The 20,726-nt window shown below is 38.2% G+C and overlaps 1 protein-coding gene across 12 annotated transcripts in view; it reads left to right on the forward strand.

Moving 5' to 3' along the window:
* Positions 1-20,726, forward strand: part of TRAK1 (trafficking kinesin protein 1) — a 97,475-nt gene that overhangs the window by 59,839 nt on the left and 16,910 nt on the right. For all 12 annotated transcript variants that reach the window (XM_017837574.1, XM_017837578.1, XM_017837582.1 and 9 more), the window contains 9 exons: positions 3,358-3,434; positions 6,890-7,006; positions 12,943-13,043; positions 13,823-13,931; positions 15,797-15,875; positions 16,268-16,398; positions 16,886-16,960; positions 18,063-18,200; positions 19,771-19,847. In XM_017837574.1, coding sequence (XP_017693063.1) covers positions 3,358-3,434; positions 6,890-7,006; positions 12,943-13,043; positions 13,823-13,931; positions 15,797-15,875; positions 16,268-16,398; positions 16,886-16,960; positions 18,063-18,200; positions 19,771-19,847 — 904 coding nt within the window. The remainder of the gene's footprint in view (positions 1-3,357; positions 3,435-6,889; positions 7,007-12,942; positions 13,044-13,822; positions 13,932-15,796; positions 15,876-16,267; positions 16,399-16,885; positions 16,961-18,062; positions 18,201-19,770; positions 19,848-20,726) is intronic.

The raw sequence follows: 20,726 nt of genomic DNA on the forward strand, positions 1-20,726 counted from the left end.
AAATGGTGCTAGGTACTTCAAGGCAGAGGAAATATTTGATCTGTGTTTGATCTGATTTGTGTGTTTGGCTTTAAACTGCAAGTATGTCCCCGTAGCACGTATTTAGTGTTGTCATGAAAATAAGGTGATGGGACCTTTCTCTGTTCCTTGTTTCCTGTTCTGGATCTGTGACATTAGCTTCAAAGCAGTTACCAAAGCACGTTCTTCAACTTTCTTTTTGGAATTCTATGGAATTTCTTCCACTTGCTGTAGCATTTTATTTTGTTTTATTTTATTCTTTCTGTGTTGTCTATCAGCCTTCTCCATAAGCTGAGAGATGCAAAGTGTATTTGATTTGGCTGTTTGCATGCATCCATGCATTTAGACACTATGCTCCCCTATCACCCTCAAGCAAAACTACTGCTGGTTTGCAAGTGAGCAAAACCAGGTCAGCACTGTAGGTTTTGCATTACAAGGCACTGTCCTTCATTTGCTCTTGTTTTATCTTTACAGCAGTGTTACCAGGCTCTTATACTCATGAGAAACTCCAGGAGGCTAGAAACCCACTAAACAGAATCCATTAGAGATTGGGGGGGTGGGGAGGGTGGTACTTTTCCTGTCTGTATTTCACTGATGACACCTCTGAGTGATTTTTTAAAATATACTATTTTAAAAATATCAGACTGATAAAAATCAGTCTTTTTCACTGATAGATTTTTTTTGATCACTAAGGAAATGAAAGTTACTGTACTAGGAATTGGCCAAATGTTGTCTTGTAATCTATGAAGGCTGAATCACAATTTTTAGACACTTCTGAATTTTTTTTTTATTTTTTAATGCTGCTTCTGAATTGCACTCTCCCCTCAGTTTTCACCTTCTCTTCCCCAAAAGCCTTGTTGGTTTCTGAGTGATGAAAAGCAACACCTCTTTACAAGTTTGCTCTCCTTCCAAAAGGAAGTCCTTGCTTTTAGTTAGTAGCTCTATTTCCTCAGTATTGTATCTAGTAATAGTAGTATGGGCAGTAGTTGACTGAAGGAGGAATTTTATTATATGCAGTCTGTTGAAGTTTATTTCCACTTGGATGCTGATGAGGATGCATAAAAGAACATTTCTGCTTTGAAACCCTTTCACATTGGCAGAACTGTATATGAAGAGCTCTGTTTTAACAATGATCAAAAGAACTTCGATGCAAATTTCAAGATATAAAAGCTATTGGTGATTAGATTCTACTTCCCTGCTACTAGTGTCTGTTGTGATAAGGCTGTGGTGTTACCCTGCCATGTTAAGGTTTTCATGGGAAGTCCTGAAGGAATAACCAAGGGAGTAGCCACGCAAATCAACCTTTATCACTCTGCCAGCTGAGTGACTTAATCCTGTCTGTGGGAACACCATCCTTTATCAGCTTGGATATTAGGAAGGTTATATATTCACCTGAATTAAGACAGTGTGAGGTTGCCAGTCCTACTCAATGGTGATTGTTAGTGCTAGGTACAGAGTTGAAATGATCTTGCTAATGAGAATATCAAACATCATTTTACAGTAGTGATGGAATGTTGTAACCAAGGGAACTATTTAGTGTGCAGTTGTTTTTGAAACCTGCTGGCGTCAAGGTTTCTGATAGATGTTTTATGGCATGACTTATGAACTTACTATATTTAAAACAAAATTGAGTTTATGATTATATCAATTTGTTTGTGTGTGAATAGTCGTCTGGACATTACACCTTCTGTCTTTATGTGAAGTTTTTATAGCAAACCTCTTTGTTTATTATAGCTGATGTTCTGTGCAAGTTACTGCATTTTTTTCTGTGAAATCCTGTTTAGTCTGCTTTTGACTAATATAGCTTATAGTTTACAGGTGCACTTTTTTTTGCTTGTGTAGTAGTATAGTTATTCTTTCTATTGCTGTGTAATGTTTGTCAGATTATTACTTTTTACTGTTAGCATTTTCAGGCTTGGTTTTTTGCGGAAGTGCAGTTATCTTCTGAATACTTCTGAATAGCATTTTTTGGAGTTCACTGGCACTACTGATGTCACCAAATATTGTAAATGTTTTCAGGATGTGATCCTCAAAAGTAGAATTACAGAAACAGGAAAATAAACAAAGAAATTGAGCTTCTTGCCATAGTTTAAGCAATTATCTGGTGTTTAGGTATGGAAAAAAAATCCTCCAATATTTCAACAGAGACCTAAGTGCTGTTGCATTCGATATATTATTCATGTGCCTTAGTGGTGATCAAGTGTGCATTTGTGTATATGCAGATTGTATAATTATGAATTGGGTAGTGTTGTTTCCTTAGTGTGACAGACTTATCTCCTGGTAACGTTACTGTGCAGTTGTTCTTTTTTCTTCCCCCCACCATTTAAATCTTATTAGGTCTTATCTGTCTCTCCCAACCCCCTACCTTCCTCCTCTCCTTAATGTTCCCTAGAACAACATTAGCTAATCTGTCAGACTGAGATTTAATTGACATTGTCAAGGGTAAATCCCCTGAAGACCAATTCATGCTACAGCAGCCTGATAACTCATGGTCCATGTGATACACTGAATTTCATTAACAGTCCTTTTTTTCCATAATTACAGGGTTTGAGGAATAAGTATAGCTGAAAATAAAAAAAATAGAAGGGTAGAACAGAAAGTGCTGTTGTTTCCTCTGACCATTGGTGGATTTTTAGAGAACTTGTTGACTTCTAGATAAGTCAGTATAGCTTCTTAAAGGATCATCTAAAAGACCCGTTTCTTATTTTCCGTGGATTTTATATTTACTTTGCTGTCTTATACCATAAAACCCAGTTCTTACCAACTTTATGTGACAGAGTATCTTCCTGTTGAACAGCGTTCCTAACAGTATTAGAGTTGCTTATTCATGGATTAACTCTACTGCATGTCATACAATGAGTAGGTGACATGATATAATCCTAATTTTGTGTCTAAGAACATTTGTTTTGACTTCTTGCTTTTTTTTTTTTTAATAAACTCAAGACATTTGTATTCAGAGAAGAAAGTTTTAACATTTTAACAGTTTGTTTGGCCACTGGCAACAGTAAATGCTCATTATAAGAAAACATTTGCATTCTCAGTGTGATGTAAGGCTTTGATAATTTTTTTGAGGGTGGGTTTAGTGTTTTTAGGGGTTTTGTTTGGTTGTTGTTTTGTTTGCTTCGGGATTTTAGCTCTTGATATGCTTACCCAAAAATTGATGTAAGTACTTTTTATGGTGAAAACTTATGCACACTTAAACTTAGAAAGATATTACTTGCAAAGGATAGGAATTGGACTTCTATGATCCTTGTGGGTGCCTTCCAACTCACAGTATTCTGTGATTCTCTCCCAATAGTACTGCCAATATGATTAATGTTTTGTTTTATTTCCTTACAGTTTTATGTGCTGAAAGAGTGGGCCAGATGACTAAAACATACAATGACATAGATGCTGTAACACGTCTTCTTGAAGAGGCAAGTATTTGATTTCTTTAAGGATCTATACACAGTATGAGAATGTAATACAGAAATTTTATGGTACCACTACTCAAGATTGATTGTAGGCTATCCTCTAGTGAGAAGGAATAAGCACACTGAGTGTATGTATACTTTATCTCATTGGTAAAGTAAATATTTTTTCTAAGTAAAAGTCCTTTGTTTACCTCAATCACATGTATTCATTACTTGTTTTTATTTTTCAGTTGAGGCCTTTTAACTTGTTTTTGGCCAAATGTTTTCCCTAATGAATGAGGAGGAGGAGGGGGAATAGTTTTAAAATGGCACATATTTTTACAGTACTTTTAAAGCTAAGAGTATCATTATTGATGGATTTATTCACTTCAGAAAATAATGAAAATAATTTACAGTCTAGTATTCATAATTATTATCTCAAATAATGTCTTTCCAGAGAAGTAGATAGACACAAAATTAGAAAATATCTAATACTCTATTTGTCTCCTTTTCTTTGCCTCATGTTTGGTTGGTCTGATTGTTCTTTCTGGGTTCTTTTAATACCATTCTTATGTAAGCTGTTATTCCTGTAGTCCTTGGCACTCAAGAAATGTCAAAAATCAAATGTCACAGTACAGTGCTTATGTTCAATAAATATAATAACAAATCATTTGAGTGAAATTAGCTGCTATTCTGCAGTGAACTTGAGCAATGATTTTCCAAAGAATGTTTATGAGTAATTCTTTAGGTGAAAACTGTTATAATTGTATTAGTTCATGGCTGAATGTAATGTAATCCTTCATATTTAGTTGCTTGCTTATTACAATAGCAGTGTAAAAATGGGATCTGTTTAACCAAGATACACTGGGTGGTCTGTTCTTCCTCTAATTCTGCAAGGAAACAAGCATGGGAATGAATGCTTACATCTCCCACCTGTGCTTGATACAGTTCAATGCAGTACAGTCTTACATTTTGTACTTTGAGCCAAACCCGTTTAAACATCTCTGTACGAAATATCTATTAAAACTGATGCTTTACCCAAAGACTTGTCCTGGAATAATTCATCAATTCGTAGTAACAGTCTGCTACCTGTTTTTGTCCTGTTCTCTTTGCCTTGTTTGGCTGAGATTTGCTGCACTTTTTCTGTGGCTCCTTCTAGTAATGATGCAGCATTCTGCCAAACTGTTTCCTCCCCTGAGTCCATGGAGCCAAATGTCTATAGATCCAGACATCACACTCACAGGAGCAATGCTTGAAGGACTTGCTGAGCCAGTGTTTTAAAGCTTCTGATGTACTTTCCCACCTGTATGATGGCAAGGGAAAAATGACAGGAGTGTGTATTATGTGAAACGTTAATTAAAAAAAATACTTTCACTGAGCCTTTTTGTTTTATTTGACCATCATTTCTGATGAAGTTACTCTATTCGTAGGAAGAGGTGCACTTACTGCACCTTTCTCTCTTCTCCAGATAATAGCTATTGCAAGAGATTACATCCATTTGCAGAATTTAACTCCTTCTGTTGCCTTCACACAAACAAGTGAGCAAAAGAACAAAACCTACCCCTTGTCTGTCCTTCATGTTGGCAAGCTTCAAATGATTGCATTACAAAGGTGATAGGATAAAAGGTGCAGCATTTGGGAAGGTAGGAAAGGGAAGATCTCTAAACAGCATGTGTGCATATGCAGATATTTTGAAAATCTGTGCCTGTTGTCTTGAAATTAAGCAAAAGGAATGACATCAGGCCTGCCTGGGTACATGGTAAGAAAAGGAGCAGATTCCTTCATGAATGCTTTCTCATCCCTTTCTAATAATAGTGTAAGTGTGTCCTGCTTCCCAATATTTTTTTTTTACACATTGCTGTAATAAATCAGTTCCTTATCACTAAGTGACTAAGAGACCTGTCCCCAAACTGAGATTTAGAGCTGAATTACTAAAAATTGTGTAGGAAGTCTAGGGAGGTTAATTGAAGAGCCTGGAAATGCACTTAAATTCCTCAAATCTGAGGTTAGAAATCTTGCTGCTAGATAGCTCTTACTCTGTACTCCAAACTGTAACAATATATTTCTTCCATTTTGTATTTATGAAGTGAGCCAAATTAGTAAACAATAAGTGGGCTTGATACATAAACCAAATGTTTTTTGGGTAACTTCATTGTTCTGAAAGATCATACATAAGATTACATAAAGATTTTATGACTAGATAATGTCAGTAGTTTTTAATGCAAATATAGGTCTGACCTTCAGAAACCATTTGGAAAATGCTATTTGTAGATGCATCAGTGATTGATAACCTCTCTTTTTATTTACTGGTTATTGTATGACTTCTTTTTCTACTACGAAAGCCTCTTCATTCAAATTCGTTGGCTTCTAATCCATATGATCAGCAGCTGTAGGTTTTGTAGGCTTTGTCATTAATGTATACATGACATTTAGTCATAAAATCTGGATGATTTTTAGTGCCAACCCCAAACAGTATTTTCAGTACCAGGGAGAAAATTCTGCCTCAAATTGTGTTGAACTAAAGATATGTGTGATGTTAACCAGAGCACCATTTTACCACTATTTTAAGGATCTAGTAGTTGAATAAGAAAATGATAAATAGAAATTCTTAATGAATGGCACAAAATTCTAAGCATTTTACTATCCTCTCCCACGCAGATTGCAACCCCACGTATCAGCTTCTGCAAAGCCGAGGCATCCATAGGTACCTGTCAAAAAATAAGCTTCTAGTTTTTATTGGTACATGTGGTGAACTGTCAAGAACTCTTGTGCTCACAGAGGAGGGGGAAGAAAAGGTCAAGTGTGACATGAGAGTAACCACTTAACGTTGATTTGGGCATCTCTAAAAAGGAAGGAGTTAGGATTTGTTTTGATACAAAAGCACTAATGGATGTACATACACAAAGAAGATAGGAGCTGAGTATTCATTGTGGTGTAATTGGCTTCTGCTCCTTCGTAGCTTATTGCCTTTTATTTAGAGGTGGAGCAAGTGGAAATTGAAGAATGCTTTGAAATGCCAAAGTTCTCTGGTATTTTTATTGTGTTTCAGAGTTCTTTAAAATATGACCTCTAAAGCTCAGTGCTTTCTGCAATTTGCATTCTTCAAATTGCATAGCAAGGTGATGGAATAGTTTTCCTTAGTAGTTAGTTTTTACAAGGCTATAATAGAGAACTGGATCTCGTTTCATTTTGTTTTTCATGTTGTTTTACTGCAGACCTTGAAGCTGTGCTTTCTTGTGTATTGTTCAATAAATCTGCGTGGGTCAATCTTTTCAGAATCATGGGGATGTAACATAAGCAGGAATAGAAGAAGCAAAAATTAGCAAAAAAACCCAACCAAACAAATCCTCACAGAAGGAAAAAGTATTTTTATTGTTGAAGTACTTATTCCTTCCCTTTCATGGCAGTTTTACCCTCCCTCTGATCCTTTGGTGAATAAAAAAAATTGAAATTAGCTTTATTTTCTTAATGCTTTACAGAAAGAACGGGACTTAGAATTAGCTGCTCGGATTGGCCAGTCACTGTTAAAGAAGAATAAATCACTGACAGAAAGAAATGACTTCCTAGAGGAGCAAGTAGAACACATCAGGGAAGAGGTAAGATTTTTGTACCTGAGTGCTGTATATGCAGTGATGGGGAGAATTTTCTTCTAGTTTCACCTTCTCTATACATGTGGTTGTTTGACTGCAATACCAATGTTTTAGGTATTTGATGAGCATGTTTAGAATATAATAGGATGGTGCATGTGTTTCTCAATTCATAGAACCACAGAATCATTTGGGATGGAAGGGACCTTTAAAGGTCACCTAATTCAACCTCCTGCAATAAGCAGGGACATCTTCAACTAAGTCAAGTTGCTTGGAGCCCCATCCAGCTCAGCTTTGAATGTTTCCAGGGATAGGGCATCCACCACCTCTTTGGGCAACCTGTTCCAATATTTGACCACCCTCATTGTTAAAAATGTCCCCCTTATATCTACTCTAAATCTACCTTCCTTTAGTTTAAAACCATTACCCCTTGTCCTATCACATCAGGCCCTGATAAAAAGTCTGTCCCCAACCTTCTTATAAACCCCCTTTTAAATACTGACAGGCTGCTATAAGGTCTTCCCGGAGCCTTCTCTTCTCCAGGCTGAACAACCCCAATTCATTGGAGAGGTGTTCCATTCAACTGATCGTTTTTGTGGCCCCCCCCTCTGTACCTGCTCCAACAGGTACATGTCTGTCTTGTCCTCAGGACTGTAGAGTTGGATGCTCATCAGATTGCAGTAGAGGAGGAGAATCACTTCCCTTGACCTGCTGGCCACTCTTCTTTTAATGCAGCCCAGGATATGGTTGGCGTTCTGGGCTGGGAGTGAGCGCTTTGGTGTGATTTATAAAACGTGCCAGAAAGGGTGTTACTTAAAACAGTGTAGCATGTGTCTCCCATATACCATTCAGGTTCTAATCAAATATTTATTTAGTTGCTATTTCTTAGTGTGTTCCTCTGAATGGGGAGTTGGGTGATGTAGGTGCTGGCAGATTCTTGATAGACGTATTTTGGATGGAGCCAGCCAGGATGTTTTAAAAAAAGCTCTTTATCTGTAACTAGAAGTGTCATTAAACTTTGACCTACTAATTGAACTGGGAGCAAATATTATTTCTCTTTTTCTGGGACAGTGACCTGAGTTTGTGAATCTCATCCCTATGTGATTTTGAGCAAGACATAAATCTTACAGTTGTAGGGCAAGCAGGAGAACAATGAACCACAGTGGATTAAAAACTTAAATAAATAATGAAACCTGCTCAGAGGTGTGAGGTGTTGCGTTATATCTGAGATATGCTGGAGAATAAAATGTGGATGGAGGGATCCCAGATATGTGGTAAATAGTAGTGGAGCATACACATTGAAATAATATCTTTTGGTTGGCCTACCCTCTTTTTAGCAAGGAAAATGAATTCTCTTCTGTCCCAACGAGTGCTGTTGCTTGCTGCCCAAGTCTTATCGTGTGGCAGACAAATTTATTTGTGCATTGGTCAATATGACATTTACTAGGTATGTGCAAAGTGAGCAAGCAGGAGTATGCCTTCATACCATCCATCCAGAGTGGAAAATTTGATTGAGGAAGGTGAAGGACTGCCTCTGTCCAGGTCTATTTTTATTTAGGACTGAGAAACAGCATTAGGAAAAGTGCCACCAGAAATAAGCCTCTTACCAGGTGGCTTGGTATGTTGGGCCATATGTTCTGTCAACACCCCTCTTTCACGCTCTTATTTTGACTCCTTCAGAAACTGATGCTTTTGAGGCAGAGCTCATCAGGCTTTAAAGTCATGACACTTTTGTGTATTGAAAATCTGTCTTTAGTAGGTTTCAGATTTTCCATAAAAACTGAACTTTGAATATTTAAACAGAACAGTAACTAAGACAGCTGTCTGTAAGGGTAAAAGATAAAAGAATTTATTTGGTACTTTAAAATTCTCTAAAAAGTGCCTAAAATGGCTTGTCTGGGGGATATATGGTTTCCGTAATACGGGGACAAGTTCTTTCTGGTGTGTGGTATAAAATTAAGGTTTTATTGGTATATGTATCATGGTACGAATAATTTAGCTTTATATCTCTTTGACCCACCAAACTTGTCCTGACAAAACCTTCTGTCCATCCTATTTGCTGCTTGAGTTTTTCTTGTGTGCTGGTAAGATGCCACATTGATAGGTACATGTCAAAATAGTACAAACCTGTGCGAAAGGCATGAGATTCTTGGGTTTGTCTTTTGAGTTTGTGTTGTTAGGTGCTGTTTATGTTTAGGGAGGGGCTGTGATCATGTTCAATAAAAACTGATGGAACTGAGATTTTTCCTGTAGTGCACTAGAGAACAAAGGGTAAGGGCACTAAAGCAAGCACAGACACCATGTGCACAGACACTTTAGTCTAAGCTTACTATTTCAGTATTATATTCTAAATGCATAAACATTATATTGGAAAACTTTCTTAATTGTAAAGTATTTTGGTCACAGAGATGCTTGTCTGCCTTTTCAGCAGCAGAAGTGTAATTCCGAGGTACGGCGTGTCTACCTGCTGTTGTATTACCGTGTTCAATAAGACTGCTGCAGCTCCCATCTCAAGATGTGTCCCTTTTCACTGGGATGGTGCTACCTACACTTTGGTGTTATCTCCTTTGAAATTAGAGCTCGATATCAAAGAAATGTAAACAGTAACAGTGTGAACTGTATTTGGAATGGAGTAGGTCATTAGTTTTAGCTTCTCCTAATCTTTCTAGTATTTCCCAGTTTCAACTTCTTTTTCCTCTACAGATTTTGTCCGATGTTTCTGAAGCATTTTAGCTTTTAGACAGCACTTTAAGGACAGTGTCAGTCCTCAAGTAACACCACCTAAACTTGTGTTAACTGTTGAGTAATACAGCCCTCTAGTCCTGTTAATCTAGTTCCACATTAGTTATCAGAGTTTGTGTTTTGATGATAGCTGGTTTTAAAGTCCAGGTCTGATTTTGTTCTCTGTTAAGGGAGAGGAAAGGAAAAAGCTGAATTATAGCCTAGATTGGTGGCTTAAAAAAAGGGAACATTGGTTTTGGTCTGTTGAGTGGACAGTGTTGGAAAGACAGAAATACTCTTTGGCTTGGCACGTTATTTACATACAGCGTAAAAAGGTATTGACTGTTCACCTCCTTTTAATTGAATAATTCCAACCTGTTAAACATTTAGTTGCAGTCAGTCAGGAAAACAAATCAACTGGACTCTTGAAATGGTTGTTCGTGATTTAGTAAGGATTGTTTGTGCAAGTTAGGTCCCATGTCTCTAAACTATTGTGCTCTGTGTGGGGATCCTTTTATCTTCTCCTTTAATTATTTCTAATATAGGTGCAACTATTTCATGAGGTAGTTTTGAAGCTGAGTGAAGCTTTCAGGCTAGCAGAGGGAATTAAAAGCCTGAAAGAGATGAGCTATCTTGGTTCCCAGGATATCATGGGCCTTGTCCCATGGGGGCAAGAGCTCAGTCTCTATTGCTGCATTATGCAGTTGAATGCTCTGAAGGGCACATGTTGCAGTGGCTTGTGAAAATGTAGAAGAGACTCTTTCTGTTCATAAAACAAGTCCTGCTTTTTCAGTATGAAAATGTGTATTGGGTCTGTCTGGGATGAAGCTTTATGGCAGCCTACCTGGTGGTGTGCTTTGGATTTGTGACTAAAACAGTGCTGATGACAAACAGTGTTTTGACTATTACTGAGCAGCATCCAGGCTCTTCCCACCCCCCCCCCATCTTTTTTTTTAATGTCCACTCTGCCCCCCATCTGCACAAGATGCTGGAAGGATGCACAACTTGGGTAGCTGACCCAAACTGACCAAAGAGATGTTCTATACCTTATGTGCTTATGCTCAACAACAAAAGCTCAGGGAAAGGAGGAAGAAGCTGGGACGTTCATGATTATGGCCTTCTTCACAAGTGACAGTTATGTGTGCCAAGACCTTGCTTTCCAACAAATGCCTGAACATCCACCTGCTGATAGAAAACAGTGAATAAATTCCTTATTTCACTTTGCTTGATGGGCAGTGTCACTTATTAAACTGTCTCAGCCCATGAGGTTTTTCTTGCTTTTGAGCTTCTGATTCTCTCTTCCATCCTATGGGGTTTGTGGGGCAGAGTACGTGCTCAGCTGGTGGGTGCTTAGTTGCTGGGTGAGGTTACACACCACAAAATGCTGTGTCAAGGGAGGTGTTTCTGGAAGTTACTGCAGTGAGTTTTTCCCAGTTGCACAGCATGATTGAGATTGGAAGGGAGCTCTGGAGGTCATCTTGTCCAAACCCCTTTCTCAAGCAGGGACACCTGCAGTCCATTGCTGAGGACCATGTCCAGACAGTGTTTGAATATCTCCAAGGATGGAGACTCCCACAAGCTCTCTGGGCAAACTGTTGCCAGTGCTTGGTCACCCTCACAATAAAATGTTGTGCCTAGTGTTCAGAAAGAACCACCCGTGTTACAGTTTGTGCCCATTGTTTCAGCTCCTGTTCCATTAAAAGGTCAGGCTTACTGACTGTACACCCTGTTTTGGAGGATTGGAATGCTTGAAAATGGCAGTAAAAATAGTATTCTCAGTCTTTTTAATTCATATAGAAAAAAGAGTAGCAAAAGCTGGAGATGATCTAGTGCCCACCCACTGACAGCATCTGAATCCTTGCTGCTTAAAGAGGCTGAGCTATAATGTGCTTGTGGGAAGTAAATTGTTATTTTTGGCTAAGTGTTTTAGCTCTTCCTGAAATGGAGAAAATGAGCCTCCAAAAATTAGTGCATGGATTTTATTTAATAGTTTTCTAACATGTGGTTGGTTGGGGATTTTCCCCCCCACCTTGCTATTTAGAACCCAGCCCTCAGGAGGAATTGGTGCCTTAGCACTTCTGATTACACTGAATAGCCTTAGTAAAGTAAATGACCTTGTTTGCTTCATATTCTGCACAGTTCAAGTGCTTTATTGCATTGTGTCTGCTTTTTGTTTGATGCAAATCTATTTTATTGATATTCTCTGTTTTTATTTTCCAGTAATAACTACAAAGAAAAGTATGCCTACAATGTAAAAAGCAGAAGTTTTTAATAAAAAGAAATGTGCTCTGCAATTTTTGCATTGGAAAGTGCAAACTGAGGACCTAGTCTTGCAGGGCAAATGGAAGGAAATGGATCTTCTGATCAGTTATGCTATCTGTAGCTATGCAAGGCAAATAAAAATTAATCTTTTGCTACTGGAGTCTTAAGTTGCAGCTGTGAAATGGTGCAGGTGTTGTACTATGTAGCTGAGTTTTTAACCCTTTTCTTGGAGAATCTCAATATAAATTAACCAAGATTAAGTTTGTGGAGCTCACAGTTACAGGGAATCTTAATCACTCAATCTCAGTGTTTTGTTCCTTTTTGATACGTGTATGTACTAAGTATGGGACTCCCACAAACTACTTTACTAGACTCGTGTTTTGGAGTGATCAAAAGCCCAAACTACATCCAGACACTGACTGCAGCCTCTGTGGGTGGAAGAGCATGAGAATGGCAGCCTCCCACTGTGTAGTGGTGTTCTCTAGCTCAACAGGCTCTTGAGTCCCAAATGTAACCGTGCTACACAAGTATTCTAGTAATTTTATCTAAAGGCTCATAGAGAGGAAAAAATGTCTCCATCTGCCATGTTTGGCTGGATTGTGCCACATTAATTTCTTGCACTATCATTGCAATACATCTATTACTGTGGATATGGATCAAGACTATGCAATAGTGAGTCAGCATTGCTCATCTTAAAGAATGTGAAAGAGAAACATGTCTAAAAGCAGTGGATAAGTGCATTTTTGAACTTTAAGAAATAACATTTAGTGGCTAATTTAAAAGGCACGCTTTTCCTTTCTAAGAAATAACAGAAATGATTCTGATCTGTTTCAGTCTTTGCCTCTTAATGTAGTCTGAAATTGATGCCTGGAGGATGAATAACTTGCTAATTTGTAGTGGATTTACTTAAGAATGTGTCTAGAAAATCAAATTACTGATCTGCAAACTCTTTCTTTGTGCAGGTTTCTCAGTTGCGACATGAGCTCTCCATGAAAGATGAACTGCTCCAGTTCTATACCAGTGCTGCTGAGGAAAGTGAACCAGAGTCCATCTGTTCCACCCCGTAAGTTAATCGATCTGCAGTGTTGAACCTTACATCTGCTACTAAGCATGGGTAGTTCAGACAATTTAATAGCTTTGAAAAGTAGTAAAATTATCCCTGTATTGGCTGGAACTATAAATGGGACACGGAACTTGGTGCATGGCACCAGCTGTAAGGATTTGCACTGAATCAGCTGGCTATCCAGGTGCCAACAAGAGTCAGGAGCAGAAAGTACATAGGGAGGCTGCTGACACAGTGCTGCCTGGAGGCAGACATGGGCCCTGCCGACAGTAGCCCAGTACACCACATACATTTGCACGATGTGCTAGAACATGCTACATGTGTGACCTTTGTGCTTGAAGGACCTAAAGGCACTATGGAAAAATTCCAAGATGAGAAAGCGAGAAAGAATGGCTTATAGTGTGGGTTCCAGGCAATTAGCTGGCTGAACAGCATTGCAGGCTCTGAGGGGCTGTCTGCCCTTGCAGAGTTATTGCTGCATTCTGGTGAAGCGTGTGCAGCATTAATCAGGAGCTATTGAGTTGCTCCCTGTAGTAAGGTGGTTTCTTTTGTCACAGCCTTGGCTGAATAACTTTTTCATAGGAAATGTGTGGAATAACAAATACAGTTTTAAAATGTTCTCTTTTAAAATTCACTGCAAATTTATTGCTGCCCAAAAGTATGAATAAGCTGTATTTCATGTCGCTGTTTTGTTTTGAGACCTCTGTTCAGTCTGTTGTTCTGCAAGATCGGCCGTAATACAGGTAAAAATGAGTTAAAACTGTTGCTTTTGTTACAAGGCTGAAGAGGAATGAATCTTCCTCCTCCGTCCAGAACTACTTTCATTTGGACTCTCTTCAAAAGAAACTCAAGGACCTTGAAGAGGAAAATGTTGTGCTTAGATCTGAGGTGAAACTGCTCCCTTTGTGTTTTGCTTAATATAGTTGTTCAGTTAAATGCCAGAACTACAGGTATTGGGAAGCGTGTATTAAAAGTTGAGAGAGTCTAACTAAGAGTATATAATTCCATTTGTGACGCAGATCTCTCTGTAGTTGTTTGATCACCATCCTTTATCCTTCTAAATGAAGGAAAGACTGAAATGTGAAAGCTACATAGAATCACAGAACCATTTAGATTGGAAAAGACCTCTAAGATCAAGTCCAACCTCTGACTGATCAACACCTTGTTACCTAGACCAAGGCACTAAGACAGTAATTTCTTGAACACCTCCAGGGACAGTGACTCCACCACCTCCCTGGGCGGTCCCTTCCAGTGCTTAACCATTTCCATGAAGAAATTCTTCCTGAATGAAGCTACATGCAAAGCAGTTTTTGTGCCAAAAGAATGTGCAGGAGCATGGGCAGATCAAATCTGAAGTTCAGCACTGCACTTTGAAACAGGTCTTAATAAAGAGCTGACATGGTAGATTCATGTGACTGTAGCTGCAGATCTGAAGTTTGTAGGTTGGCATGGTCTCTCTGATACAAATTCAGTGTTGGTCAAAATAATAATTGCTACCCTAAATTTGCATTAACTTTCTTCAATTTGTGTTTCAACTCAGGCAGTTAATAATTTAAATTAAATGTGTTTTTCTTGTCTTTTATTTCTGATAATATTCTGTTTGTTTCACAGATGACACACTTTTTAAAAGTTTATTTACTGTTCTCTGTCAGAAATAATACTTCATAATTGAATATAGAGTGAATAATTTTATGTTCTCAGTGCAACGTTTAACCTTGGGAGCTTTTTATCACTTTGCAAACACATAGCAGAGTATAGCTGAAGAGATACTTTTGATCTAAGAATGAATGTATGAAAACAGTGTCATTACCATTTTCTACTGCAAATGCAGGGCCCATTATAAAGAGATAGTGTCACACCTTTGCACAAGATACCATGTAATGGAGACTGCTGTATACACTTGATTGAGAAGTTGCTCAAGGAAGATGAGCAATAGATGGTCTGAGAATAATGAAGGTGGGGTTAGAACTGAGAGAGCCGCTGTGTCAGGAGCTGACTGGACAACCCCAAGTATCACTGCCTTCCCATCCAAGGAGGTGCTGTCTGTGCCTGCCAGGAAGGCACAGGATGAAGCCAAACCTGAAACCTGTGAGCTGTGCAGTTCTCTACAGATGCAGTCCATGGGTGTCTGTGCATTGCCCCAGCACTGGGGATAGATTACAGACCCACCAACGTGGTGCCAGACAGAACCAGCTGGCTGTAGCCACACTGCTTTTGGCACTCCTAGAATCAGAGCAGAAAAGACAAAGCAGGGAAGGAGGCAGCACTGAGGGTTTTAGTGGGGTATATAGTTATGGTGCCAGAACTTTTCAAATAATATCCGAATGTCTTTTAAATACTTCAATATTTAATTCAGTTATTGAAACCAAGCATTTATTTAGTTTGTGATGATACCTAGCTTTGCTCAGGTGACCAAATCAAGCTCTGCATACTCATTTTTTTGTATGTTCGGGTTTTTTTGGTTTTATGGTTTTTCTTTTTTATTTTTAGTGCAAAATACACAAGTGACATCTAGTGGGGATATGGTGATAATGATGTAAATTTCTCCATACAGTAATGTCTCTGCTGAATGTTCACCTGACCCTTTTTTCCAGAACATGAGGGAGGGCAGGCAAAAACTGTAGTTTTTTCGCTGTCTTCATGAAGGAGTGATTAGAATAGCTTGTCTTTCTGAAGCAGATGGAAGTGCAACAACAGACTGGCAAAGAACAAATGTGCTAATGTAGCATATTTGATGTGGATTTCTTGAACAGGCCTGTCAGCTGAAGACTGAAACAATTACTTATGAAGAGAAAGAACAACAGCTTGTCAACGACTGCGTAAAAGAGCTGAGTATGTCCCTACTCCTTTATACTTTTCATTTGAGATAGTTCAGTAAAAAAGCCCCAGTCAGTTATATTTTTCTATGACTATTATTTTCCTTAAAGAAATGAGTAGAAAATTTCTGGCTGAAATTTAACAGCAGAAAATGCTGGCTGTAAGCTGAATCTTTTTCAGTTAAAAATAGTTTGGCATTGAAAAGGTTACGGGAAAGTACAGTCTCCTTTGCAGCATGAGCACTTGACGTCTTTCAGGTTTTGTGTCCCAATGTTATTTTTCAAAAGTGCCTTACTGTGTATCAGAGTAGGATTCTGCTGAATCAAGTGATGTTTCAAAAGAACATCTTTATGCTTACTTTTCTGCTTTTGGTTTTGTGGTGTTAATTGTAATCACTTATCTTAAAGGGGATGCAAACATCCAGATTGCCAATATCTCCGAAGAGTTAGCAAAGAAAACTGAAGATGCTGCCCGGCAACAAGAAGAAATCACCCATCTTCTCTCTCAGATAGTCGATCTGCAGAAAAAGGCCAAAGCTGTAAGGAATCCAGTTGTGAGACTTCTGCTATTTGCTACTAATGTAGCTGGAGGACAGGTTACAATCCTCTGTGTTCTAGAGCCAAAAGGAACTTTTCCATTCTCCTTATGTGGGTGACCTTGTTTGATGTTTAATATCTAGCATACTTGACTAGAAAGCATCAATTTATTAGAAGATGCATATATGATTTGTCAAATGCAATGTTAAATTTATTTTAAATATTAGATGTAAAATGCTGCGTTGAGTAACGTTGGTAATACAAGAATGTCAGTCAAGTATTTCAGTGGGCACATATTCATTTGGAGGTTCATTCAGCAGTGTACAGTCTGATGCTGTGTGTTCTTGTCTTAACATTTTAAATGTTTTTAAACTAACATGTGGACTAATATTGCTGCAGAGGAGGTTTGAGAAAAGTTAGAATTTTGATACAAATATCATCACAGGACAAAACATCACAGTATTTCTAACATTTTTTGTCGTATTTTAGTGTGCAGTTGAAAATGAGGAACTTGTCCAGCATCTGGGAGCAGCTAAGGATGCCCAGAGACAGCTCACAGCAGAGGTGAGTACATTACTTAGTAAGACAATAATTTAGTAGCAGGGCAATGAGTGTTCACTTTGCCATGAGAGGTTTAGTCTAAGCTGGATGAGAAGTATTAAATAATTTGGCCTATGTATATGGAATGAAGGAACATTTATGTTCCTAGTAGAATTCAAAACTTTCTCCTTCCTATTCTCTCCTCTTTCAACTAACATACATTTTCAAAAGCAGAAGCTTATAGCTGTGTAGGAACCCCTTCAGAGGTTGACTTCTCTAGGCTGATAGTTTAAGCCTATTTTGAATAGTGAAATAACATGGAAGAGCTCTTTTGAACTCTGTTCGGTGAATGAACTGAAGGCAGTCCAGGATTGCTGAATGTCTTTTGGGCACTATATTCGCATGAACAAAGTGGACAAAATAGAATGAATAAAGCTCAATCCCCTTAGGATGTGTGTTGTAGTTGGACTACTTGGCATTGAAGGTGGGAATGCCCAGAGAAGCTTTTCCTGCTGGTGGACCTTTTGTATCTGCGTGGCTCCAAAAAGATTGAGCTCATTCTTCTCCATCGCTTTCTTAGGAAAGAAAATGGACAGGATCTCTGTTTCTAAGCCAAATAGCTTATTTTTATGAAATTTGTAGGACTGCAGTATTTTAGAATTCTACCCCTTTGCCAGACTTGGTTGAAGTGGCCGATAAACTCAAAAACTGTGAGGGTATGCAGACATCTGCAGACAGAGAGATTACATAAGATGTGTTTCCTCAGAAAGTCAAGCTAAAAGTGAGGCATGGTCTTAGGCTGTTGAAGGTTATATGTGTATATGTATGTATGCATTCAAGTATAGGTTTTAAAATTCCAAAATCCTTTGGAACATTGTGAAAAGTCTTGTCCTCTGCCCGCACTGTTTTCCTCTGTGGTTATCGTGGCAGTGATTAGCCACTAAAGCTGATCAGAGTAATCCATGTTATTAATGATTTTCAGTTACAGTGACTTGTTGGAGTTCTGTTCCTTTTAAGGGGAATATTCTTCCCTACACCGTTATCGCTTACCAGTGTGAAAAGAATCTCTAGACTTTTTATAATAGTGCACCCCATAAGGTGTTGTACTGTTTTCTATATGTTACAGTTGCGAGAGCTGGAAGACAAGTATGCAGAGTGCATGGAAATGCTTCATGAGGCTCAAGAAGAGCTGAAAAACCTCAGAAACAAGACAATGCCAAATGCTATATCACGTCGGTACCACTCCCTTGGACTCTTCCCTATGGTAAGCAGATTTAAGAAAAAAACCTGCACACACCGGAGAACAACCAAGCAAAGCAAGTGTTCTCATCTGAATTACAGCTTTGGGGATAGGATGCTGGGCCAGACATAAGCATGGGTGAAATGTGTATTTGTATAATGTTAAAGGATACCTGAGTGATCAGTTTTGCATAACTGGTTCTGAAACAGTGGTGGTGTGCAGCTACTTGGTTTTGCTGCAGTGTTGTATACAACCTGCAGCTGGCTGTGCTTATGCTGTGTGTCATGGGTAACATTAACAGGTTATTACAGTAATCCGTGCATCTTTGGTATGCATCTGCTGTACTAGGGTGCTGATCTTCAGTAGAAAGCATTAGGACTTCCTGTTTTTCAGTATTGTTGAAGATATAACTTCCTGATAACAATGATTTCCAGACATAGCATCTTTCTAGTCTCTTATGATCTACATTCTAGTTCTTCAGTACTAAAAATAGGGTTACACTTAATCTTCTTGGTTTAGGATCACTGAAAATTCAGTGGTTCATTAAACGAATATTTGTTGCTAATCTGTATTATGGCAACCAATTTTGGCAGTTTCAGTGATTTCATGTGATTATGACATTTAAAACACAGGGAATATGCAGTACCATCAACGAAAATGAGTAAAAAAGAGTAGATGAGAAGAATGTGTCCAGTGACTGGCTCTGCTTGCCTGTATATCTCTAGAATAGTTCCATTACTTCTAAAGGCAGTGGTATCAGTGGTTTCCTTTGAATTACATTAATGCAATCAAGCAGCAGAATCTGGCCTTCCTTATCTTTAGCCATGTCTTGTCTTACTGCTGAGGAAGAACGCATTTTATTTATGCTCACAAGTAAATTGCCAGCAAAGGCTTAGCTTGCCTTTTTGTGTTCCCTTCTTAGACTGAACACAGGCCAATTTAAAGTGCAGATGTTTAATAATACAAGTTGTGCTTGCACAAAATTCAGTTGAAAGCTGCAAACAGTATGCTTGTGCTGAGATAGGTTTATGTGTTTTGTGTAAAAATGATTTTCAAATGTTGAAGCATGGCATGAAAGATCATTTAGGTTTGTGAATATTTGACACTTATACTCTACACCCAGCAGTAAAACTGACTGACCAGCCATGGAAAATGGATGGCCTGTCACTTGTAACCTTATAGGGGAAGTATGTAATGCTTTATGCCAGGAACCATTTTGTCTTTGTGGATGGTTGGGTAATGTTGTGAAAGAGAAGAGTGTTTTCTGTTTATTTTAAATGAAAACCTATCAAGCAAAACTTTATATGTGAAGGGTGAGTGTTACTGAGTAGGGAATTCAGTCCAGGAAGTTGGGGCACCTGAATTCTGTTGTTGCCTGGGATTTTGTTTTTAGGTTCTTTTGACAGATATTGTATGTCATTAGGTGTTAAAAACTGTAGCAGAATGAAGCTAAGCCACATTTTATCAGTGCTTTAAATATCTACATTAGTCTTCCAGAGTTCAAGTCAATTTAAATTTTTAAACCTTTTTTATTTTCTGGAAAATATTAATACTGTGATTTTTTTTTTTTCTCTTTTGTGCTTATTTTTAACAGGATTCTTTGGCAGCAGAGATAGAAGGGTCAATGAGGAAAGAACTGCATTTAGATGAACCCGACTCTCCTGATTTGGCGTACGACTGAAAAGAATTGGTTCCTAATTGATTGATTATATCTGAAGTTAATTATTATGGAATAAGAAATAGAAAGACAGGAAATAGTAGAGCTACAGATTTAGAAAGAAATATTTCTGGCCAAGTGTGAATGACAGAGAGAAAGAAAAGTAAATTGTCTAGTTATTGGGGTTGTTTATTTTTCTGCTAAAACTGCCAAAAGAAAACACCTATATATAGGTTTTACCTTGTCTTACAAACTTTTTGTCCTCATTTGTGAGTGCTGAGAATTAGAAGTTTTCTTTTCTTGTGTGTTACCATGCTAGGTTTCTTCCCATGCTTAGGGGAGGAGTTCAATTTAGTGGGTTTTCTCTTCGGGTTTTATAACATTTATGCCAGGTGATTATTGATCTAATCCAGTTTTGGAGGAAGAACGTCAGTGCAGAAAGGGATTTGGAATGGTTGGGTACTTACAGTGTGATACCCATTACATCTGTGCTAAAGTTCTCTTGAATTAAACAAGGGAGTAGTTTGGAACAAGTTAAGTACTTGCGACAGTCCAGAAGCTATAGATAGATACAGCTTGGCAGAAATGGCCTCACTGACGCCAGCTGCACTTGTATTCCAATGGGTTTATCTCACCGATTTGTACAAAGCATGGATTGTTTAATTGGAAACAAGTTAATCCAGTTTAGTGGGTCTGTTAGAGAAACAGAATTTACAAAGAAAGGACAGTCAGAAGGTACAATAGGCACTTCCCAGAAACCTTCTAATCGCGTGTACAAAAAGGTTGACTTATACATTAACCTTCTCTGAGCAGGAGCCAAAAATTGTAAATGAGGCTTTGACAGAGTTAAATATTGATTAGGAAAGTGTAAGGTCAGAAAGATGTGAGCATGC

The sequence above is a fragment of the Lepidothrix coronata genome, unplaced genomic scaffold (genome assembly GCF_001604755.1).
Source record: "Lepidothrix coronata isolate B3197 unplaced genomic scaffold, Lepidothrix_coronata-1.0 Scaffold306, whole genome shotgun sequence".
NCBI lineage: Eukaryota > Metazoa > Chordata > Aves > Passeriformes > Pipridae > Lepidothrix > Lepidothrix coronata.